This window comes from Hydra vulgaris, chromosome 03 (assembly GCF_038396675.1).
Source record: "Hydra vulgaris chromosome 03, alternate assembly HydraT2T_AEP".
In the NCBI taxonomy this organism is placed as follows: domain Eukaryota; kingdom Metazoa; phylum Cnidaria; class Hydrozoa; order Anthoathecata; family Hydridae; genus Hydra; species Hydra vulgaris.
In genome coordinates this window covers 39974526-39995799 of record NC_088922.1, presented here as the reverse complement: position 1 = coordinate 39995799, position 21274 = coordinate 39974526, and the positions used below count along the sequence as shown (strand labels likewise).

General features: G+C 27.0%; 2 protein-coding genes across 3 annotated transcripts in view; both read left to right on the top strand.

Moving 5' to 3' along the window:
* The first annotated feature begins 5594 nt into the window (after window positions 1–5594).
* Window positions 5595–5921, top strand: LOC101241767 (short coiled-coil protein B). The gene has a single exon (XM_065794455.1). It carries the CDS (start codon window positions 5595–5597, stop codon window positions 5919–5921), a length of 327 nt encoding a protein of 108 aa, XP_065650527.1.
* Window positions 5922–8806: 2885 nt separating this feature from the next.
* Window positions 8807–21274, top strand: part of LOC101241686 (recQ-mediated genome instability protein 1) — a 29113-nt gene continuing 16645 nt past the window's right edge. For both annotated transcript variants that reach the window (XM_065793183.1, XM_065793182.1), the window contains exons 1-4: window positions 8807–8991; window positions 14167–14307; window positions 17308–17454; window positions 17772–17894. In XM_065793183.1, coding sequence (XP_065649255.1) covers window positions 8884–8991; window positions 14167–14307; window positions 17308–17454; window positions 17772–17894 — 519 coding nt within the window. In that variant the 5' untranslated portion in view covers window positions 8807–8883. The remainder of the gene's footprint in view (window positions 8992–14166; window positions 14308–17307; window positions 17455–17771; window positions 17895–21274) is intronic.

Below are 21274 nucleotides of genomic sequence, written 5' to 3'. Positions count from 1 at the left end.
ATCGTCTGATCAAAAAAAAAAGTGTCAAGTTCCCTCTCGGTGAGGTACTTCCCTCACCGAGAGGGAACTTAAGCATAGCATGAAGTGTTTTGAGCATTGAGCGCAAATTCTTCCCATTCAGCTTTACTCATACACTCAGTTTCACACCAGATGAAAAAATCTTATGAACCAGCTTGGTAAACTTTATAAAACTTTTTTAATAAGTCAAGAGGACTAGACCATTCCTCTCTGCTTTTATCTAAGGTACCATAAAACCTTTCTGTTGTAAAAGTTTACAAAACAGTAGAAGGACAAAAGGAATAAAATTGCATTGTTTCTCAGAGAGTGAACTGTTAGACTCAAGATGATATATTAAAGTTTGTTTAACTAATAATTCAAAGACCTTGCTGTAATAGCAATAAATTGAGAAGACCGTAGTTAGTGGGGTCAGAACAAATGTTTAAAAATTCTCTCCAGAGTTTTTAAAAGTTGAAAACCCAGATACCATGTCAGAGAAAATAGCATGTTCTAAATTATCTAAAAGAGGCTAGACACAAATCAAAGAGGCTAGACACAAATAAAAGAGGTTAGAAAGAAATCAAGAAGCAAAGATGAGATTAATTTGGTTTGGATTTTTTTTTTGTTATTATCAATATAATATTTATAAATTATTTTAAGGTGAAGTATGGCTGGAATAAGTTGAAGTCTATACAATGGTATATATATAAATAATATAAAAATATATATTTTATAAATATAATTGATAAAATATAAATCTAATATTAAAAATTTACAGATAATATGAAATAATTTAAGTGTATGTAAAAGTTCTAAAAATAAGAAATTGTTTAATATCAATGTCGAGTTTATCATTTTTATTTTATTCCATGAAAAATTAACTCAACAATTGTGGTCTTTTGTTAAAAACTGAGTATTTAAATTGTCTCAAAAAATATTTTCAAAATGTTGAATTTCTAGTGCATTTTGCTTGATATTTGTGATCAATAAGTTGGAAACGTTTATGAAAATTTAAAAAAAAATATCTTTTCAGCGGCGGATCCAGCATTTTTTGATCTTTGAGATAGCTAACTTCCAGACATGGAGCTAACTCCAAACATTTACATGTTTATACTTATGTCAAATAACGAGGGTTTGCAAAAAATTGCGATGATTGGAGGCTGGGAACAAACGTGAGAGCAACAAGTTGATGAAATATTTTTTGTATTATTCTCAACTAGACTTATATTTATCGATAATTTTTAAGTTTCATAGTATTATCTCTCAGCGTTCAAAAATTATGACCATATAAAAATTACAACCCCCTCGAAATGAGGGGGTTGTAATTTTTTGTCGGAACTTATAAAAATAATTACATGACCGGGGCAATAAGAAGACAAATTTAGTTATATAATAAGAAGACAAATTCATTACTAGCCGGAATTTAAGATTTTTTGTGTCATTCCGGTTCCGGCAGGAATTAAATTTTTTACTTTTTTTTAGATTTTTGACACAGACTGTGTAAATTAAATCAAAAAATTATTGTTCTACAAGGCAATGAAGAACTATAGGTAAACCTATGTAAAAAATACAAAAATTCTTAACTAACACAATTGTAGTTAAAGCTACAGTTAAGCGGTCTAAGATCATTTTATTTTTTTGCTTGTTTCGCTCTCGTCAGTAGAGGGTTTTTGAATATTAAGAACTTTAATTGAAATAATAAAAAAAAAGATTGCTGCCCCATGCCAAACCCTTAGTCGATGTAGCAGTACTTCTTTGTAGTAACAAGCTATAAGATAGTCAATGTAGCAATACTCTTTTGTAGCAGAAGGCTATAAGGTAATCGATGTGGCAGCACTCCCTTTTTGCAGCAGGCTATAAGATCAGTAAGTCAATGTATGTACTATAGTAATAATAGTTCTTTATATTTATATTAAAAAGTCACAATATATTTATTCCTATTTGAGCAAATGTACACAAGAAAGCTCAACAAGCCAATTGAGTTTGATGAAGAGCGTTTGAATCAACTTCTGATCAAAGACACGCGTCAAACAACCAAAGAATTGGCAAAGCGTATAGGATCCAATAAATCAACAGTAGCAGAACATCATCACTCTGGAAAAGGTTCAAAAACTCGGTGCTTGAGTGCTACACGTATTGAGCAAAAATAAATAAAAAATAACAATCCACCATTGTTGTCAGTTTGCTTGCTTTTCATCTCTAAACTCATGGGCATAAGTAACGATTTCTTTATCGAATTGTCACTGGTAACGAAAAATAGTGTCTTTATGCCAACATGAAGCAGCGCAAAGTATAATTAAGCGTGAAAAATCAAGCAACCCCGCGAGCAAAGCAAGATCTTCATCCACGCTAGATCAATGTTGTATGTATGGTGGAACTGGGAAGACAATATCCACTTGGATTTGCTTGATTGCAACCAAACAGTTAATGCGGAGTTTTATGTTCAACAGATGCAACGATTAAACAACGCTATTCAGCAAAAACGACCTGACAGGCAATATGGCGTACTTCTGCATAACGACAATACCCGTCTCCACATTGCCATTATGACTAAGGAGGCAATTCAAACGCTTGGTTGATAAGCGCTGTCACATCCTCCATACTCTTCAAATTTAGCGCCATCGGATTTCCATTTTTTTTGATTTCTTTTAAACGCTTTTCGTTAGTGTTTTATTTAATAATATAATAATGTCAAATTAAGAGAGTGGTTAGACAAATTTTTGTTATCAATGCAGGTTGATTTCTATCAAAGCGGAATCGAAAAACTTGTTGAACGTTGATAGCAAGTCATAAGAAACAACGGAGAATACATAAATGTGATTTTTGAATTTAGTGGCAAAAAATGCATAAATAGTTAAAAAAATTCTGGGCAAGACAAACTTTATTCAATGAGTGGTGCATTTGTTACCAATAGGTATTCTATTGAAAGAAATATTTCAGTACTTTGCAATGTTACGTGTTACACTTTAATCATCTCAGAAAGGCTTAAAACTTCCTAGCATAACAGCATTAACAATGTTACACTTTTAAAGTAAAACCTATTGATGAGGATATATATCTATAAACGGATTTTTTAAATTTATCAGACATTACACTTAAAGTTGTATTCTTCTATTAGATGATGACTTTTAACTAAACTATACTACAGTACCATGGGGGTACTGTAACATAGCAATGACATACACTCTCATGATAACCATACATAAAGCATCTAACAATCTTGGAAATACTGATTTAGGTTTTATAGTGTTTACTTTGGTGGATCCAGCTTTTTATGTAAAATACATAAAATTGATTCAAGTTTACTTATTAAACAAACTAACTTTTATCTGCCATAAAAGGAGCAGGTAGTCATGTTGTATTTATAATTTTTGATTTTAACAAGGTAAATTAGGCCAATATCAAAAAATTTAAGACAGATTGATTACTAATCAAAAATTGTAAGCAATCTGTATCAAAATTCTATATAAAGGTGTGTTCCCAAAACCAATTAAAAGGAGAAAAGTCTATCATATTTACAATGATCTAGTGGATCAAATTATCAAAGTTGCTTTTGCCTTTAAATTATAAACAAGTTTTGCTTGGATTATTTAACACTGATCCTTTAGAAAAACAGTTTAAAAAACTCAAAATCATATATTACATATTTTATTATCGAATCAAAAACACTTTAGAAAATAATGGTGAAATTAGTCGTGTTTTTAATGCATTAGAGCATTTATATAAAAGATGGCATTTTTACATAAATAATGAAGAATGTTTGTTATTTTATAACTTATAAGAGTTAGAAAGTGCATTACCTACAAATTGCAAAGGGTCTCTAAAATATATAGAAATATAGAAAATATATAAGTAAAATTTAATATAAAGGTAGTATATGCTATATTTTGTAAAACAGCTAAATTCTTTTTTTTTGTGCAATCTAATGATGCTTATTTTCTAATATGAGTAGAAACCATGGCGTTATACTTTCAAACATATTCTTTAAGACTTGTAGTTTAATTTTTGATCCAGCCAATATCAACACAGCTTGACAAAAAAGACTTTCCGTTTTAAAAAATTAAAAAAAAATTTATTAATAAAATAATTTCGTTAATAAAATTTCGTTAATAAAAAAAAAAGTTGCGCAATTAATTAAGATATGTTTTTATACTGAATAGGATTTGTGATTATTTTCGTAATAATCCTTGGCCTTATGTCTTTCGTCTCTCAGTTAATAATTGCGACTCTGTTATAATCCCCTGGATTCAGGCAAGAATCGAAGCTTATATTTCTTCTCTTTGGTTTAAAGTCGAGCCTCGCTCTACCTTCGCTTTTACCTGCACAAGAAAGAAAAAGCCTCGCTCTATGAATTTTTCTTTCTTGTGCAGCTTATATTATTATAGCGGCCGTGGCGCAGTGGTAGCGCACTTGCCTCAGAAACATAGGATCCCTGGCTCAAACCCCACCTTTGGGAAAGTTATGCGACATCGGTTTGGAAGGAGGCGTAAGCTTCCAATTAAAACCTAATTCGCGATGCTCTGTGATAAGACTGTATGAGCTTCTTTGGGCACCCAAATAAAATAAAATAAAATATTTCTAATCTTGATCATTTTTTTCACAGTAACTTTCAGGAAAACAAACGTTTTTTTATTATTACAAGGAATTGATACAAAAAGATACAGTCTGAAGATAAAGCTTATTATTTTTCAGAGCATCGCTACCAATTAGTTGAAAGCGCTTTGTTTTTATTTTTTTTAAGAAGCAAAAGAAAAAACCTTACGATCCTTCTCTCCCTCGTTAAGTTTGTGATTTAACGCCACCTCTAGGCAAGTTTTATAACATCGCTAAGGAAGGAGGCGTGAAAGTTATGAAAAAGATTTAGTCAAAAACTCGGACTAAAATATCATTTGTCGGACTAAAATACCAGTGGTCGGATATCTTGGACTCCGTACTTTGAAACTCGGAGATTAGCGGGACTAAAGCGAGGCAAATAAATAATAATAATAATATTTTCTCCAGTAGAAGTAATCACACACAGATATATATATATATATATATATATATATATATATATATATATATATATATATATATATATATATATATATATATATATATATATATTAAGCATATTAATAATATGCTTAATATATATATATATATATATATATATATATATATATATATATATATATATATATATATATATATATATATATATATATATATTAATACATATATACATACATATATACATACATATATACTTTTATAATAATAAAAAGAAGTTAAAATAAAAATAGTTATAAAAAGTAAATAATAAAAAACTTTTATTAAATTTTATTTTTACATGAAGTTTTTTTTAAATTCTTAAAAATTATATTAGTATTGGATTTTTAAATGTAAAAAATTTATAAATATTACTTTTTCCAATTGCTGTTTAAATTATTGTTACTTTTGTATTATACGTATTATTATTTTATATAGTTTACTGTTACTGTACAGTAACAGTAAACTATATAAAATATAAGATAACATAATAATAAATAAGATAACATGTTATCTTATGATTCATTTTTTTTTCTTAATGAAGATAAAAAAATAAAAGAAATAAAATGGAAAGCATTTCACTGTCATCAGATGATGAAAATACTAAAAAATTCACTAGTACTCATAAAAATCAAAAACCTATCCAAACTTCAAGTTCATTAGATTCGGATGACTTAGAAGAAAAGTCTAGATTAATTCAACAAGTATTTCAATTGCAAAATACACTTGATGATCTTTCACAACGAGTTGATGCAGTGAAAGATGAGAATACAAAACTGAAATCAGAAAATCAAATTCTTGGTCAATATATTGAGAATCTGATGGCTGCTTCAAATGTTTTTCAAGGAAGTAAAGTCAAAAGCAAACCAGAAAAGCAAGTAACAAAAAAATGAAATGCTTTATATAGATTAAGCAACATATTAGTTTGTTTAAAGTTTACTTTTATTTAAGTTGAGAGCAATCAAAAATATTTTTTAAAAGTTAACTTTTTAAATATATACCCAGTTTACATATCCAGAGTAATCTGAGTTGGAGAAATCCGTAGTTGAAATAATTTTTAGGATTTTTTTTCAAATAATAAAATATAAAAATGTTTAATGAAAGTAGTTTGTTTTAATTACTTTAGATTCACTTAAAGAGTTTAAATTAGAGTTTGTTATCTGACTTAACAACTTTTGATATATTCTATAAAATAACAAATTGATTTAATAAAAAATGCATGGCAGCAATTTAAATCTTTTGTTTTTTTAAATTAATTTTTTTTATTATAAATCTATTTTGACTAAATGATTATTATTTTTTTTAATTATTTTTTTCATAGTATTTATGATGTTTATAATGTTTTAATAAATTATTAAGGAGAAAGACATCTTGTATCTCGACTGCTGCTAAATATTTATTGTTAATACATTTTAAATTTTAAAACTGTTGTGTTTTTAGTTTTGATACCATTATGGTAACAATATTTTTTATCAAATACAAACACACACACACACACACACACACACACACACACACTCAAACACACACACATTTGCAAAAAGATATATCAAATCATTGTATTTTTAAATAAATATTATTTATTTAAATAAAACATTAAATCAATATTACAATGATTTGATTCATCTTGTTTTACTTCATGCTACCAGTAATGTGTGAGCTCACTGTCCTACTTATGCATTGAAATATTAGCAACAGGGGCAGTTCTAGGAATAAAATAAGGGGGGGGGGGAATCCCTACTAAGTGCTGACTGCTTTCTAAAAAAAAGGATCCTCAAACTAAAAATCTCTTGACTGTAATGTGTCAAGTGCTTGACTAATAGACTATATATACACCCCTCATAGAATCACCCCTGATTAGCAGCCTTATCAACAAAATATAAAATTTAAATAAACAAATTTAGGCTTGCCTAAAATTATTTTTAAAGTGTCATTTAAAAAATGATCCAGGACTCTAAATAGCTACTGTGCCTTTTTTGTCCACTATAAAAACAGATTAGAGGGAGAGCAACCAACCACAGCTTTCTCTCCTTAAGTTATGTCCTAATATGGGTTGCACTTCTTACATGAGTCAGCTGGCAGGTTGGAAAACTATATTTATAAGTATTCGAGAATTCTTTCAGTCCTGATAATTGAAAAATAGGATTATAAAATTCCCTGTTATTTTTGTTTGACCATATCACATTAAAAATATTTGCATTTTTATATAGCTGTGCCTAATGGTTCTATTTACTGTTAATTTTTGATTTATAGAATATGGTAGAAAAATTTACAAGTCTCAAATTAGTTGAAAATTGGGTGTCTTAGAAAAATAATAAAAAATGTATTAAGCTTATACTTTTTGCCCATTTATTGTAAACAACAAAAGGTAATCAGAAAACTAACCTGTGAAGACTTGCTGATGAATAAAAAGTATTGCAGTAAACTTTACTTTGCTATTTTTTCGAATTTTTTCAAAGTTAAAGAGGTTATAACTTTTTTTTATGATACAGTATACAAAATGACAATAAAAAAAATAATAGTAATAATAAAATGTGTGTGTTACAGCCTTTTATATATATATTAAAGAAAAAAAAATTAAAATAGGAATGAAAAAACAATTTTCCTTAATGATTTTTTTAATATGTAAATTCTGCCTTCATCTATGCATTTACTCTAATAATCAGTGCCTGAAAGTAATGCAGTCTCACAACTTGAGTTTCATTGAAATCCAAACATAAGTTCATGTCAAGGTCTTATCCAGAATTTTTTTATGTTTCTTATATAACACTTTCAGGCATTGTGCAAGCTCCAAACTTAAGTATGTTCATACTATGTTGAATGTTTTGCTAAAAAAGGTTAAATGTTTTGCTAAAAATTCTGGTTATTGGAGTCTGGGAACAAAAATACCCTAAAAAGTTTACACTACCACCCCCAATTTAACAGCAGTTATTAAATAAATATTTTATTTAATAATCATTTAGTCTTCAAAAACTATGACGAAGTGACATTTACAATCCCCTTATTTTGGGCAGGGCAGAAATTTTACATGAACTTTTAAATGTTAAAAGAATATTCAATGAAACTTTAAACCTGTCAATGAATTTAAGTTTAGTATAATATGCTGCATTAGCTGCGGCATTAGGAACAGGAGCAGGTCTTAGTCTTTGCGTTGGGAACAGGAGCAGGTATTAATCATATAGCTATACAGCATCTTGTTATGAACTTCTCCTTAATAAAAATATCAGAGTGAAAAAAATTAAGTGAAGTATGTATTGATTGATTTGAAGATGTAAATATGAATTAATACTGCTTTTTAATTCCTAATTTAATCTTATTTTAAAAATATGAACAAGTTTTTAATATTTCTTTTTTTCTTTGCATACATTTTTTATTTTCAACCCAGGTTGTATCTACATATGCATGATGTCAGACTGCCAATCTATGTGTGCTCTGATAGTTATGTATGTATGTATGTATGTATGTATGTATGTATGTATGTATGTATGTATGTATGTATGTATGTATGTATGTATGTATGTATGTATGTATGTATGTATGTATGTATGTATGTATGTATGTATGTATGTATGTGTGTATGTATGTATGTGTGTATGTAAGTGTGCATGTATGTATGTATTCAAACTTTCATAGATATACTATTTGTCTTGAAGTCAGGAGTTTAACTTTAAAAATGAAAGACTTTAAAAGCAATGTTTTTTAAAGATTTCAATATCTGAATTGTCTTATTTGCCAAATTTTCAGCAACTTTTTTTTGATAAATATATTTCACAGTTAAAAAAAAATATTTTGAAAAATTACCACATATATGTTATTTTGGTTTTTGTACTTAACTTTACAAAAGTTAATCATACAATGGAGAGTTATACATCATCTTGTTACGAATTTCTCCTTAATAAAAGTATCAGAGTGCAGAAAATTTGGATTGAAGCATGTATTGAATGGGTTCAAGAAGAGCACAAGGTATTAAATTGATATTATTTTGTATTAGAATTGAATAGTTTTTAACTTTTTTTACTCTTATGCTTTCAAACCTACAAAAAACAGCTACAAAAACACAGCAATATTTATTGACTTAGTATCTAATTTTCCATTAATAGAGTACATTATTGTGTGCTGTTTAAATTTTTACATTTTGATATATAAGCAATTATATTAGGGTTGCTCTTCCAAATATTTTTGAGAAATACCTCTCCCTTTTTTTTTTTAAAGAAAAATAATAAAATAGCACCAAGTTTCAAAAATTTTCTTATAAAAAACTCAAGATCATTTAACACTCTCCAGTAGGTGAAAATGATGTTAAAGACCTAGATAAATTATTGAAAACTGGGGAAAGGTATTCACTCAGATTTTAGATAAAGTAGCTCCTTAAAAAACTATCCAATGCATAATTTTGAAATCAAATGATAAATCACCTTTAATGTGACAAAAATGATAGCTTCAAACCATTAAAAAACTACATTACTTTTAAAATCCTTAAAAATATAAGAAATAATGGTGCTGCAGGATAGGATGAAATTTCTGGGTTTGTGTTAAAAAGCTTAGCTGAAGAGAATGCTCCTCACTAGTATCTCAAGAGCTCACTGTCAAATAGTAAATTTCCTTCTAGTTAGAAAAAAAAAACAGTCTGGAAAAAATATGATACTGCAGTCTGGAAAGGTAAAGTAAGCAAAGAAGATCCAATGAACTGATATGAACATCCAATGTACTGATGTGAACATCCAATGAACTACAGACTGATTTCTGTATAACCTGTATTCGCTAGAGTTTTCAAATAAATCAGTTAAATGAATTTAATGATGAAAATGTCAATATACCTCATGAACAAATTGGATTTCAATAAAACTCAAGTTGTGAGACTGCATTACTTTTAGACACTGATTATTGGTATAAATGCATAGATGAAGGCAAATAGGGTGGAGTCTTTCTAATTGACTTGTTAAAAGCATGTAACACAGTTCAATGCCACTATTTAATGATTGAATTAATAAAAATGAACTGAAGCTTCAAAACTCAAGCATGGTTCAAAAACTACTGTAAAGACATCAACAAGTTAAAAGTAATCTAATTTTGGAGGCCCATAATTAGAAATATTCCACAAAGAGATGGATTTAATCCTCAACTTTTCAATTCACTTGTTAGAAAACTATCATGTGAATTTGAATCACGATAGTTTCAGATTATTAAAAGAATTGCTGAAAATGGTTTATATTAGTCTTGTAAAAAGCCGCATGGATTTGCTGGCGCATTATATGCACCAGTTGCCAAGACACATCTCACTAAACTTGATATAGTCCAAGAATTATATATTGGTCTATCTTTCATATTTTTTATAAAGCATATTAACAGTTAAATTAAACTAAAGGCTTGAGCAACAGTAAAAGGGCCAGTTTTCTTAAATAAAAGATACATAAAAAATGATGTGTTCTAAAAAAAAATGTGAATACTGCCTCTACCACCAAACATGTCCAGCTGAAATCAAGGATAAAAATGATAATAAATAAGCATCATTGTGTCCTTAATATTAGTAAAAGAAAAAAAAGTTGTTTTATGTCAACCTGAGTCTTAAAAAAAACAAAGTTACATAAAAATTTCAAAAATAATAATCATTTTAAATAGAGTTTATTATTTAAAGTTTTATTGTTTTATTATTAAAAATATTTTTTAACATAAAATAAAATTATTTTTTTCACTCTTTTTTTAAATGATTTTTTTTTGTTGAAATTTAATTTTTTTTTGAGACCCACATTCGTGTTTTAAAAGGGAAAGAGTTGATGTTTTTTTAAAATTTTTAAAGGGCCACCCTAAGTTACATGCATATTTATCATCATTGGAACAGAGCTTCTTTGCATAAATCATACCAGACAACAAACTACTCCACCAACATTAACAGTATTGGATATCAGTATCCACAGTGGAGTATCTTTGCGATACATATCTTCATGCAGCTTTTATATACTTTCTCCCTTCTAATTACACAACTTTTCACTTAAGTTCCTTTTATTTATCTTTGTAACTATTTAGTTGTGTTAAAAGACTGGCAACAAAGAACAATAATTAAACGAGAATAAAATATTAAAATTAGTTGTGTAGAGTGAAAAAAAACAACTGCAAATGTGTGCTAAGCCTGGTTGGTTAAAGAGTTGATTGAAGCATGTAATTGTATAAACATAAAACAGTTTTATTTCAATTAAATTGTTGGGCACTCTTTTTTTTTGGTCCAATTTGACTTATAAAAAATTGTTTTTAGAATTTTAGATAACCATTAGTAACCATTTTAGGTTTTTTTAATTAACAATAACCAGTCTCTTTAACAATTATGCCAAGCTATTTGTCTTAGTTAGTTAGCTATAATTTAGGGTTACTTGTTAGCTTTAGAGTAAAGTTCAATGCCTGTTGCTTGTTATGTATTTTTACTATTCCCTATCATAATGCCATATTGGATATCAATTTAAACTTTTTTTTTTCTTTTTCTTTTCTTATATTGCATATGCTTTCTTGGGAATAAGAAGCAAAGTTAAAATTAGTAAAGACTTAATTTGTTAGAAAAAAAAAAGTTGTCTAAAGAGTTGTTCAAGACAATAATTAATGTCAAATTTAGTTTAGTTCATTCCATGCCAAATAGAGCAAGTTTTTATAAAGTTCGCCATGAACCATCTCAACCAGAGGTTTTTTGCTGACACTTTTTGATATGGTTGTTTTCAAATATTTACCTTCAACAGTCCAAGAGGGCCACTTTTTCTTAAAAAACCTTTCATTGCATTTACAAGTAGAGGCATACCAAAGACAATATTTGGCCTAAAATGCTGGATATTTTACATTCTGGTATCCTGCTGAATTTATGTTATGCAACAAAAATTTTTAAAAGTTTAAAATTGGAAGAAAGTCTAAACAATTGATTTCTCTAAACAGGCATTTTAGAGTTGATGTTTTATACCAGTATACCCATGTTATAAAGCTCTGGTGTATTTATAAAGTAAAAACAAGAGGCTGCACAAGTCTTGAACTACAAACATCATATCAAGTTTTAAAGTTTAATTTTCACTAGAAAATTGCATTGCGTCAAGCTCTCCTTAATTTTGATCTATAACATTTATTCCCGTTAAAAAAATCATTATATAGTTTAAAATTTTTTTGCTTAACAACGTGCCAGTGTGGCCGAGTTGATTGCGCGCTGAGCTTCTTCGAGATTGAGATACTTATGTTATTAATGTGCTCAGGTAATTAGTCCTAATAAGCTACGGATGGTCTGAAAAAAATTGTCTGAAACTTAATAAGTCAGTCCCGCTACTCCAGAAGGTGCTGGTGTGGAGGCAAAAAAAAAAAGCTCGTTGCTAGAAAAAAATTTAAAATTTTCTTTTAACAATTAAAAGTTTTATATGCTACATTTATTTTTTTACTATAAATGTATGCTGCAGCCATATTTCAAAACATCTTATTACCTATTTTGAGAAAAACGCAATTAAAAAAAAATTATTAGTAGTTAGCTTATTTTGTAAAAAAGTCAAAATTGATTTTTTTACATTAAGGCGTTTTGAAAAACGGCTGCAGTATGGATGATACAACGAATATGTTGAAATGAGATAATTTGATGCAAAATTTAAAAGCTCTTAACAAAAGTCACTATTTGAAAAAATTTAAAAGTAATTGCAGTTCAGTGCGCTTAAAAATTTTAAGTATAGTGCATTGGCATGTGCAAAAAAACATATAAATCATTTTTTAATTTTATTATAAGCTAATTTTTTTTTAAACTTTGTTGCGCTCATGTATTTTTGTGCATTGTGTGCAACATAATTAAAATTAATTTAAAAATGTAAGATAAATGCAAAAGGAAACTTGACGCATAAAGGTTAATTTTGCCACAAACTGACATCAATGCGCAAAATTTTTTGGCTTAACTTTTAGATTAGCGTTTAATATCATTCTTTAGTTTTTAATCATAATCATAAGAATGAATTTTTTTTTTATGACTATGTTTTAGTGGTCTAAGATCTTCTTGGTCCCATTTGTATAGCATTACGCACAAACATCTGTAAGTGTAAACATCTTTAGCATATGTTGAGTTGGCAGGCATTATATGGAATAATCGCTTATTTTATATCTATAAAATGAGAAAATTTAAAAATTTATTTTAAATTTTGGAAATCTTTTTTGCTATATTATTATTTTTTTGCTATAAATATATAAGCAAAATTGAAAAAATTTCAAAATTTATTATGCTGAGGGGAGGTCTTAAATCCCCCAAAACAAAACTGATGGCAGTGTACTTAGCCACTGAGCTATTAATGAAATGGATTTAGCAGAAAAACAAACCTAATTATAAGTCTCTCATAAGCTCTATGTATGCGGAAAAGGTGCGCATGTTAAGTTTTTTGCTCTTAAAGTTTTTTTCAGAATAAATTGTTTTACTAAAAAATATTGAAGTAAATAAGGAATAGGTATATAAATAATCGGTGTGGAATAGATATGTATAGAAATGGTAGGTTTGGTAAAGACCCGTATTTTATGGATTCGGAAAGCTAGGATATTTAATGGAAAAGTATAGAAAAGTTCGGTTTGGAATAGACTTACAAAGATTCGTATTTTTACGGGTCTGATCTCAGCTAGTTTCATAGTTAATGAGAATAACAAAAAAATTTTTATCTAAATATATATATATATATATATATATATATATATATATATATATATATATATATATATATATATATATATATATATATATATATATGTATATATATATATATATATATATATATATATCAGTCTTCTCCATTTAAAATTTACTACCAGCGCAACGAAAAAGCACTGGCCAGACAGTAATTATTTGTCTGGCGTGCGCAATTTAAAAAAAAATTTGTTTTTTGTATTTTTAATGAGAATTTCATTAAGAAAAAAGATTTGTTGCAATTTAAAAACACGCTTGAAATTTTTTGGAGAGCGTTTAAAAAAGTGTCAACCGTAGTATTAGCGGGTGTGTGGGCGAGCGCAATATTGCAAGAGCGCGAAAGCGCTTGTTAAACAAAGAAGACTGATATATATTTTTTATTTTTATCTGTTGAGGCTCTTAAACCTCTTTAACAATTTAATTACTTAAATGTGTGCCAATGAGTAATAGTAAAAATGCATGCAATTTAGAAATTGCCACTGAAACATGAGCTGTTCAGCATTCTTTATGAGCAATGGCTAATGGCTGACTTGAGAGAAGTTGCAGAGGGAGTTCTTCCATCTTCTTTAAATAAAGGAACACATACATTAAATGGATTATTTGCATTGCAGGTAATTAACCAAATGTTTACACAAAATTTATTAAAATCATTCAATGTCTAGAATGATAAAGACATATTTGGCTTTTAGTCCCTATAACTTAACCTTTAAGAAAGTTTATATATATATTTCAACCCCCGGAATTAGGAAAAATAAGGTCGGCAATAATTTGCTGACCTTAATCTGTGTGAGGTTGGCATCTGGTCGGCAGAATAAATGTAAAACAAAGGTTTCACCATAAAACATAGATATGAGGTCAAGGATTATTTGCTGACCTCAAACACTTTAGGTCAGCAGTTAGGTCGGCTTTCTGAATTTCAATTCTAATTCTGAGGGTTGATATATATATATATATATATATATATATATATATATATATATATATATATATATATATATATATATATATATATATATATATATATATATATATATATATATATAAATCTTTTTAAAGTTTAAGTTATAGGGGCTATATATGTATAAAATTAAAAATTAAAGTTTGCAAATATATCAAGACAGTTTTTGACCTAATTTAGGTTGCATAAACACTTCTTTATAATTTATTTATAAGATATGTTCCTGTTCCTGTCCAAAAACTTTATTGGTTTGTTTAGCAACTTTGTTAAACTTTTTTAATATTTGAAAAGATCTAGCAGACTCACAAATGAGTTTTACAAAGGACAATATTATATAGATTAAAAAAATGTTACTTTTTTTATGGTGTTTTAAAGCAATAAAATCTCAAATAGGAAGTATATACACATGCTTATAATGATGTCTTTTTTAGTTTCATGTGTAAAGATTACATATAATTTTTTTTTTATAAAAGTTGTGTGTTAAAACAGCATCAACTTTGCTAGAAAGAAATGTTAGTTTACGGTTTGCCTTCCATTAACCAATAGCGTCGTTGAATCAAGAAAAAATTGTAAAATTCTGTAAATATTCAACAAGTCTTTTTAATGACAATTTTATGGTTTTTTGTAACTTGTGTAACTTGTAACTTATTTAATAGATATTTACAAATCCCCCTCCCCTTTTAGAAATGGGGGGGGGCGCAAATTATGTTAAATTTGGCTGAACTTTATTACGCAAAGCAATTAACAGGGTGAGACAATTTTTTGAAAATTTTGAAAAAAAATCATGATAGTTTCAACCTATATTTACAATAAAAAAATGCAACAAAAATGCAACAAAATTGCAAAAAAAAAAAAAAAATTTTACAGAGTTTTTTCTAAAATGTTTAATCTTCACAATATTTTGCCATAAAATTGTTCATTAAAATAACCTAAATAGGAAATAAAATTTTACCCACTACTTTTTAAAATAGCTTATCTTTTTTTTGAAAATTTCTAGAAATTTTCCATAATTAAAAACTTCTGGCAAATTCTTATCACTATTTAAAAGTAATTGTTTTGGTTTAAATTTTTGCTGTTAAGGGGTAAATGTTGTTGCTGTTGACAAATAAAAGTTGTTAAGAATTGTGAGTATCAAAAATTTAAATAATAATAAAATTAATAAACAAAAATATAACAATCTAAGAGACTGTAAATTTAAATTGCTTATCAAAAAGCATAGTTTATTAATGTACTTTCAATTCAATACTGTCAATAAACATATTGATTTAAACTTAAATAAAAAAAAACAAATATTGACTTTAATTCAAGTTGGTCTATTCTAAATTATAAGCTTATGCTTTTATTATTCTAGGCTGCAAGAATATTTGAAATAATTATTTTTAAGTTCACAATTGATTTTTGACAAAGTTACTTTTTGATAAAATTACTGCTAATTCATATTTAAAAACAAAAATAGTCAGCAAATGAATTAGATCAAAGAGCATATAAAATTTTTATAAGTAAAAATCTAGTAATCACCAAAAATTATTAATTACCTCAATATTACGTTAAATCTAAATAATGATACATTCCAATCATCTTGTAAACCAGATGATCAACTAAGTATATAGAGGGTGGTTATAGTTAGAACATTATAAACGATCTAACTATAACCACCCTCCAAACATAATATAATTTGGTATAACTCGCCATACAACATAAATGTCAAAACAAAAACAGGAAATATTATGTAGCCAGCCACACAAGCAACATAAGATATTCAATTGAAATTCTTTTAAGATTAGCTAGATGTCAATGCCCAACCTAAAGTCCATCATAAATTCACATAATTGCAAAGTTTTCCACAATGACAATCAAATAAAAAGCAATGTAACTGCCTAGATAAAGCATTTTGTTCATTGAATAATAAGTGTTTGTCCAATAATATTGTTTATCAAGCAACTGTAAGTTCCAGTGATTATGGGCATAGTGGAAAAGTGTACTTTGGCATTAGTCAATCACTATTTTAACTAAAATACCGTATTATAAAATAAAAAATTATTAATCTAATAACTAAAATGTACTACCTTTGTCTTAATAAAAATTATGTGTTTTTATCATATCACGGATAAGCCTGCTGAATAAAAAAAATGAAATTGTATCTCAGTGTCAGCATTCAATGAAATTCTTGCTATCTTTATTTGACACAGGAGCCTATTAAAATATAATGGCTTTTTTGTTTGTTTTTTAGTTAGATTTTTTATCAAGTCTGAACTCATTCTACAGTAATTTTATGTTATTGTAACAGTTTGTTTATGTTTTTTGTTTGTATATATATATATATATATATATATATATATATATATATATATATATATATATATATATATATATGTATATATGTATATATATATATATATATATATATATATATATATATATATATATATATATATATATATATATATATATATATTTATATACATACATACACTTACAATCACAATCCACATGCAAAAAATAATAATAATTTAAATTTCTAAAAAAATTGAAATAAAAAAGTTTGAAATAATAAGTAACAAAAAAGTGTTTAATTTTTAAAAATCTACCTTATTTTACAATAACACAAGTATATAAAAATATAAGCTCAAAAGCCTTTTTTTTTTTAATTTAGGTAAATTCTGCAATAGATATAGGTCACTCAGCATATTCACAGCTACAAAAGACTAAAGGACAAGAAATCGTTGATACAGGTAATGAAGATATTAATGAATTCTTTAGCAAAGGAGCAAATGACAAAGCATCAGTTATTGACGCTAAAGTAAATATATATTTTATTTATTTTAGATAGATTGAATTTTCTCGATTTTAAATTTTTTTTCCTATTTTTTAAAACAAGGTACCAAAGTTGCTTTTAAATTACAATAATTATTTACTTAAAAAATTATATTATTCATAATTAATAATATTAATAAATACAATATCAAATGGTTATAGTAAATTGATTAATTTGTTTTGGCAAAGTAAGATAAGGAGCATGAACTCAACAGAATAAATTTATGTATTACTTTTATTTCACATATAGTTATATGTATAAAATAAAATCAAATCAAGTTTTATTTATTAAATAAACTTCAGTGGAAAGAAGTGTCATCACGAATGTTGTTGCTTGATATCACCGATGGTTCAAGTACTGTTGAAGCAATTGAATATCAACCATTTAAAGAAATAAGTCTGGATAGTTTCCAGCCTGGTTGTAAGGTACTTGTGATAAATGTATGTAAGTTTGTGGTATATATATATATATATATATATATATATATATATATATATATATATATATATATATATATATATATATATATATATATAAATGTATATATATATATTTGTGATATATATATATATATATTTGTGGTATATATATATATATATATATATATATATATATATATATATATATATATATATATATATATATATATATATATATTTATATATATATATATATATATATATATATATATATATATATATCATATGAAAATTTTGTAAATGATAAATATATTATATATAAATAAATATTTTACATTACAAAAGAAAACCATGCATTTTTACCAATTTTTTTTAATAAGTTTTTTACAATATAATTATTATTTTTGAAATTTTCATATGGTTTCGCTTCATTTGAGACCCAACATGATACACTTTTAAAGAATTTATATTTTATTTTATAAGGAACTTGTTATATGTTCAAGGGTAACCCTAAAAATATTTTTTTATTCAACAAAAACCCATTGTTAAACATCGAAATCACTCTGGCTTCCAATGCTAAAATTGATTCTCAATGAAACACTTCTACAGTTTGTGCTCCAAACAAGATTTTCATCATAGTTCTTAAAAAGTGTTCTCCAGAACTCTCTTTAACTTTAGCTAAATTTTTAAATGGTGCTAAATAAGTGGTTTCAAATTTTCAAAATTCTAGAAAACATTTTGTACTCTCCAACTATCCTACAATTAGCCTTCACTCTTTTAATACTTTCTTTGTATAAAGGTTTTAAGGTTATTAAACAAATTTTTTTCTAATTGCAGTAGTAAAGTTATTCTTGAAGGCCTACATTCTTCTTTATTTCGAGTAACTTTAAGGGTTACCACAAGGTTCTTTGCTCCTGTATTGTTTCTTATCTACAATAGTGATCTTTATGAAATCTAAAGTGGTTCTATTTGCTGATGACTCAACTTATACTCTTGTCTTGACAAAAAATCTTCACTTTTTAATTGCTTAGAACAAGCAGCTGATTTTAAATCTGATCTCTCTTCTGTAACAGCCTAAGGCTTGCAGTGGCATATGGATTTAAATTCTGGACTTAAAATCCACAATTTTTGTTAGACAACATAATTCATTTATTTACTGCAAAAAATCATTGCAATATTGTTAGGATTCTTATATTGACAAATAACAATCCTCTTACTTTCAGACAAAATCTAAAAGTACATTGTAAATGTTATTAGACCTGCTTTATCTGCCATACTTAAGCCACTCTTCCATTGTTGTAAGGTTGCATATCTTTCTTTTTTCTACAAATACACTAGTGATCAATGCTCAAACAAGCTATCATCTCTATAACAATAAATCAAAACTCATTCTTGCCTAAATTTTTATTCAACAAGTTACATCCTTTTACTTTATCAGTACCTTCATGCTATAAAGCCTTATAACTCTTACCCATCTTCATGTTTTCCTTTTTTATACAGCTTACATCTTTTTAAGTCTTCAGTTATATGTTCCCTAGTATTATAATTTAATTCTCTAAATTTTAAAGTAACTCATAACTTATTAGCAGCGAGTTTTAAAATATATAGATGTATGCCAGTATTTAGTAAATAGTAAATGTATGTATAAAATTATAATATATTAAGTACTATAAATTTTTTTCTAGCCCCGACTATCAACCCCTGCTAAATCTTATAATTTTGCCAGGGCTGAGTTTGCAAAAAGTCTCAATTTTAGCCGCGGCCTTGGTCACTTACTACACCTTTTCAAGATGTAATTAAGGACTTAAAAGTTGTAATTAAGAAACATAAAATGTAAGTGAGAAGATGAAAGTTGTAATTTAGAAACGCAAGATGTAATTTAGAACATGAAAGATCTAATTAAGAAATGTAAGATGTAATTTAGAAGATAAAAGTTGTTATTGAGAAACGTAAGATGTAATTTAGAACATAAAATTTGTAAATAAGAAATCGTAAGATGTAATTAAGAAGATAAAAGTTGTAATTGAGAAAAGTATAAAGAGTACAAGGTTCTTTGTATTTTGAATTTTGTAGTCCTAATATACTTTGTAATTTAAGGCTGGAAATGATAATATAATATCAATAAAATAAAGTCATGAAAAAGGCATTTGAAGTTTAGGCGATAACTGGAAAAATCCTATTGGGTGTCAATTAAAACTTTCTTTTATTTTTGTTTTTACAAAATTTAACTGAGATTTCAGATGAATAATAAATAAAACACAAATAATTATTTACATTAAAATTTAAACAGTAACAATTCTTTCTAAATGCACTGCATTCGATGTTCCATAATCCCAGCACCAAATACAGGTGGAATGCGAATAACATTTTTAACGTTTATTTTTATTTTGGACCAGATAGCTTCCACTGGGTTTAACATTGGACTGTAGGGTCCTAATTGTAACTACTAAGCCTGTGAATTTTCGAGCATCCTTTCCAAACGAGCGTGACATGGAGCATTGACTGTTACGACGACTAAATCCTCTAAACGATTCCCGGATGTAACCCACTGGTTATACAAAGTCAACATCCACTCGTTACAAGAATCTGCTTTAAATGATTCTCTGCGAGTTTCCATCATGACGACATTTGTTGTTGATATAGCTGCAATCAAATGTATGTTTGCACCTTTTAAGAAGGTATTTTCATTATTGCTCTTTTCCTCTGTTTGGTACGTTCTTGCGTTTTTCTACAAAAAAGATTAAAGTTTGTTTCATCCAATCAAACTATCTGATACCATTCATATACCATATCATATACCATATCATATACCATTTGTGATGTGTTTCTTAATGTTCCTAATATATTCAGCTCTTTTTTGTTTCTTTCATTACTATTCATTGTAGTAGGCTTTTTGTTCAAATTTGGTGAAATAAATGCCTGCACGGATTAAATTTAATAACAGACTTTCTATTCATAGTGGATTGACAAATAACACAATGATCTTTCAATTCCATTACTGTATTACTGTATTACTGGTGCATACAAATGCTAAATTTGATATTATTAAGTTATTAAAATGCATGTCCAATAAGATCTTTTATAATGACCTTTAAGCTTACATTGAATTTGCAATTATAAATAATGTATATTCATTTACATATTACGATTTCTTAATTACAACTTTTATTTTTCAAATTACATATTGCGATTACGTATTTACATGTTGGGTTTCTCAATTACATTTTCAATTTTCTTAATTACATGTTGTGTTTCTTAATTACATATTGCGACTTCTAAATTACATGTTGCATTTCTCAATTACATCTTACTTTTCTTAATTACAACTTTCAAGTTCTCAATTACATCTTGAAAAGGTGTAGTTTGGTGTGATCTTCTGGGGATGG

Bases quoted from the DNA above. Each gene is read 5' to 3' on its own strand.
- LOC101241767 (XM_065794455.1), top strand. From the start codon at position 5,595: ATGGAAAGCATTTCACTGTCATCAGATGATGAAAATACTAAAAAATTC.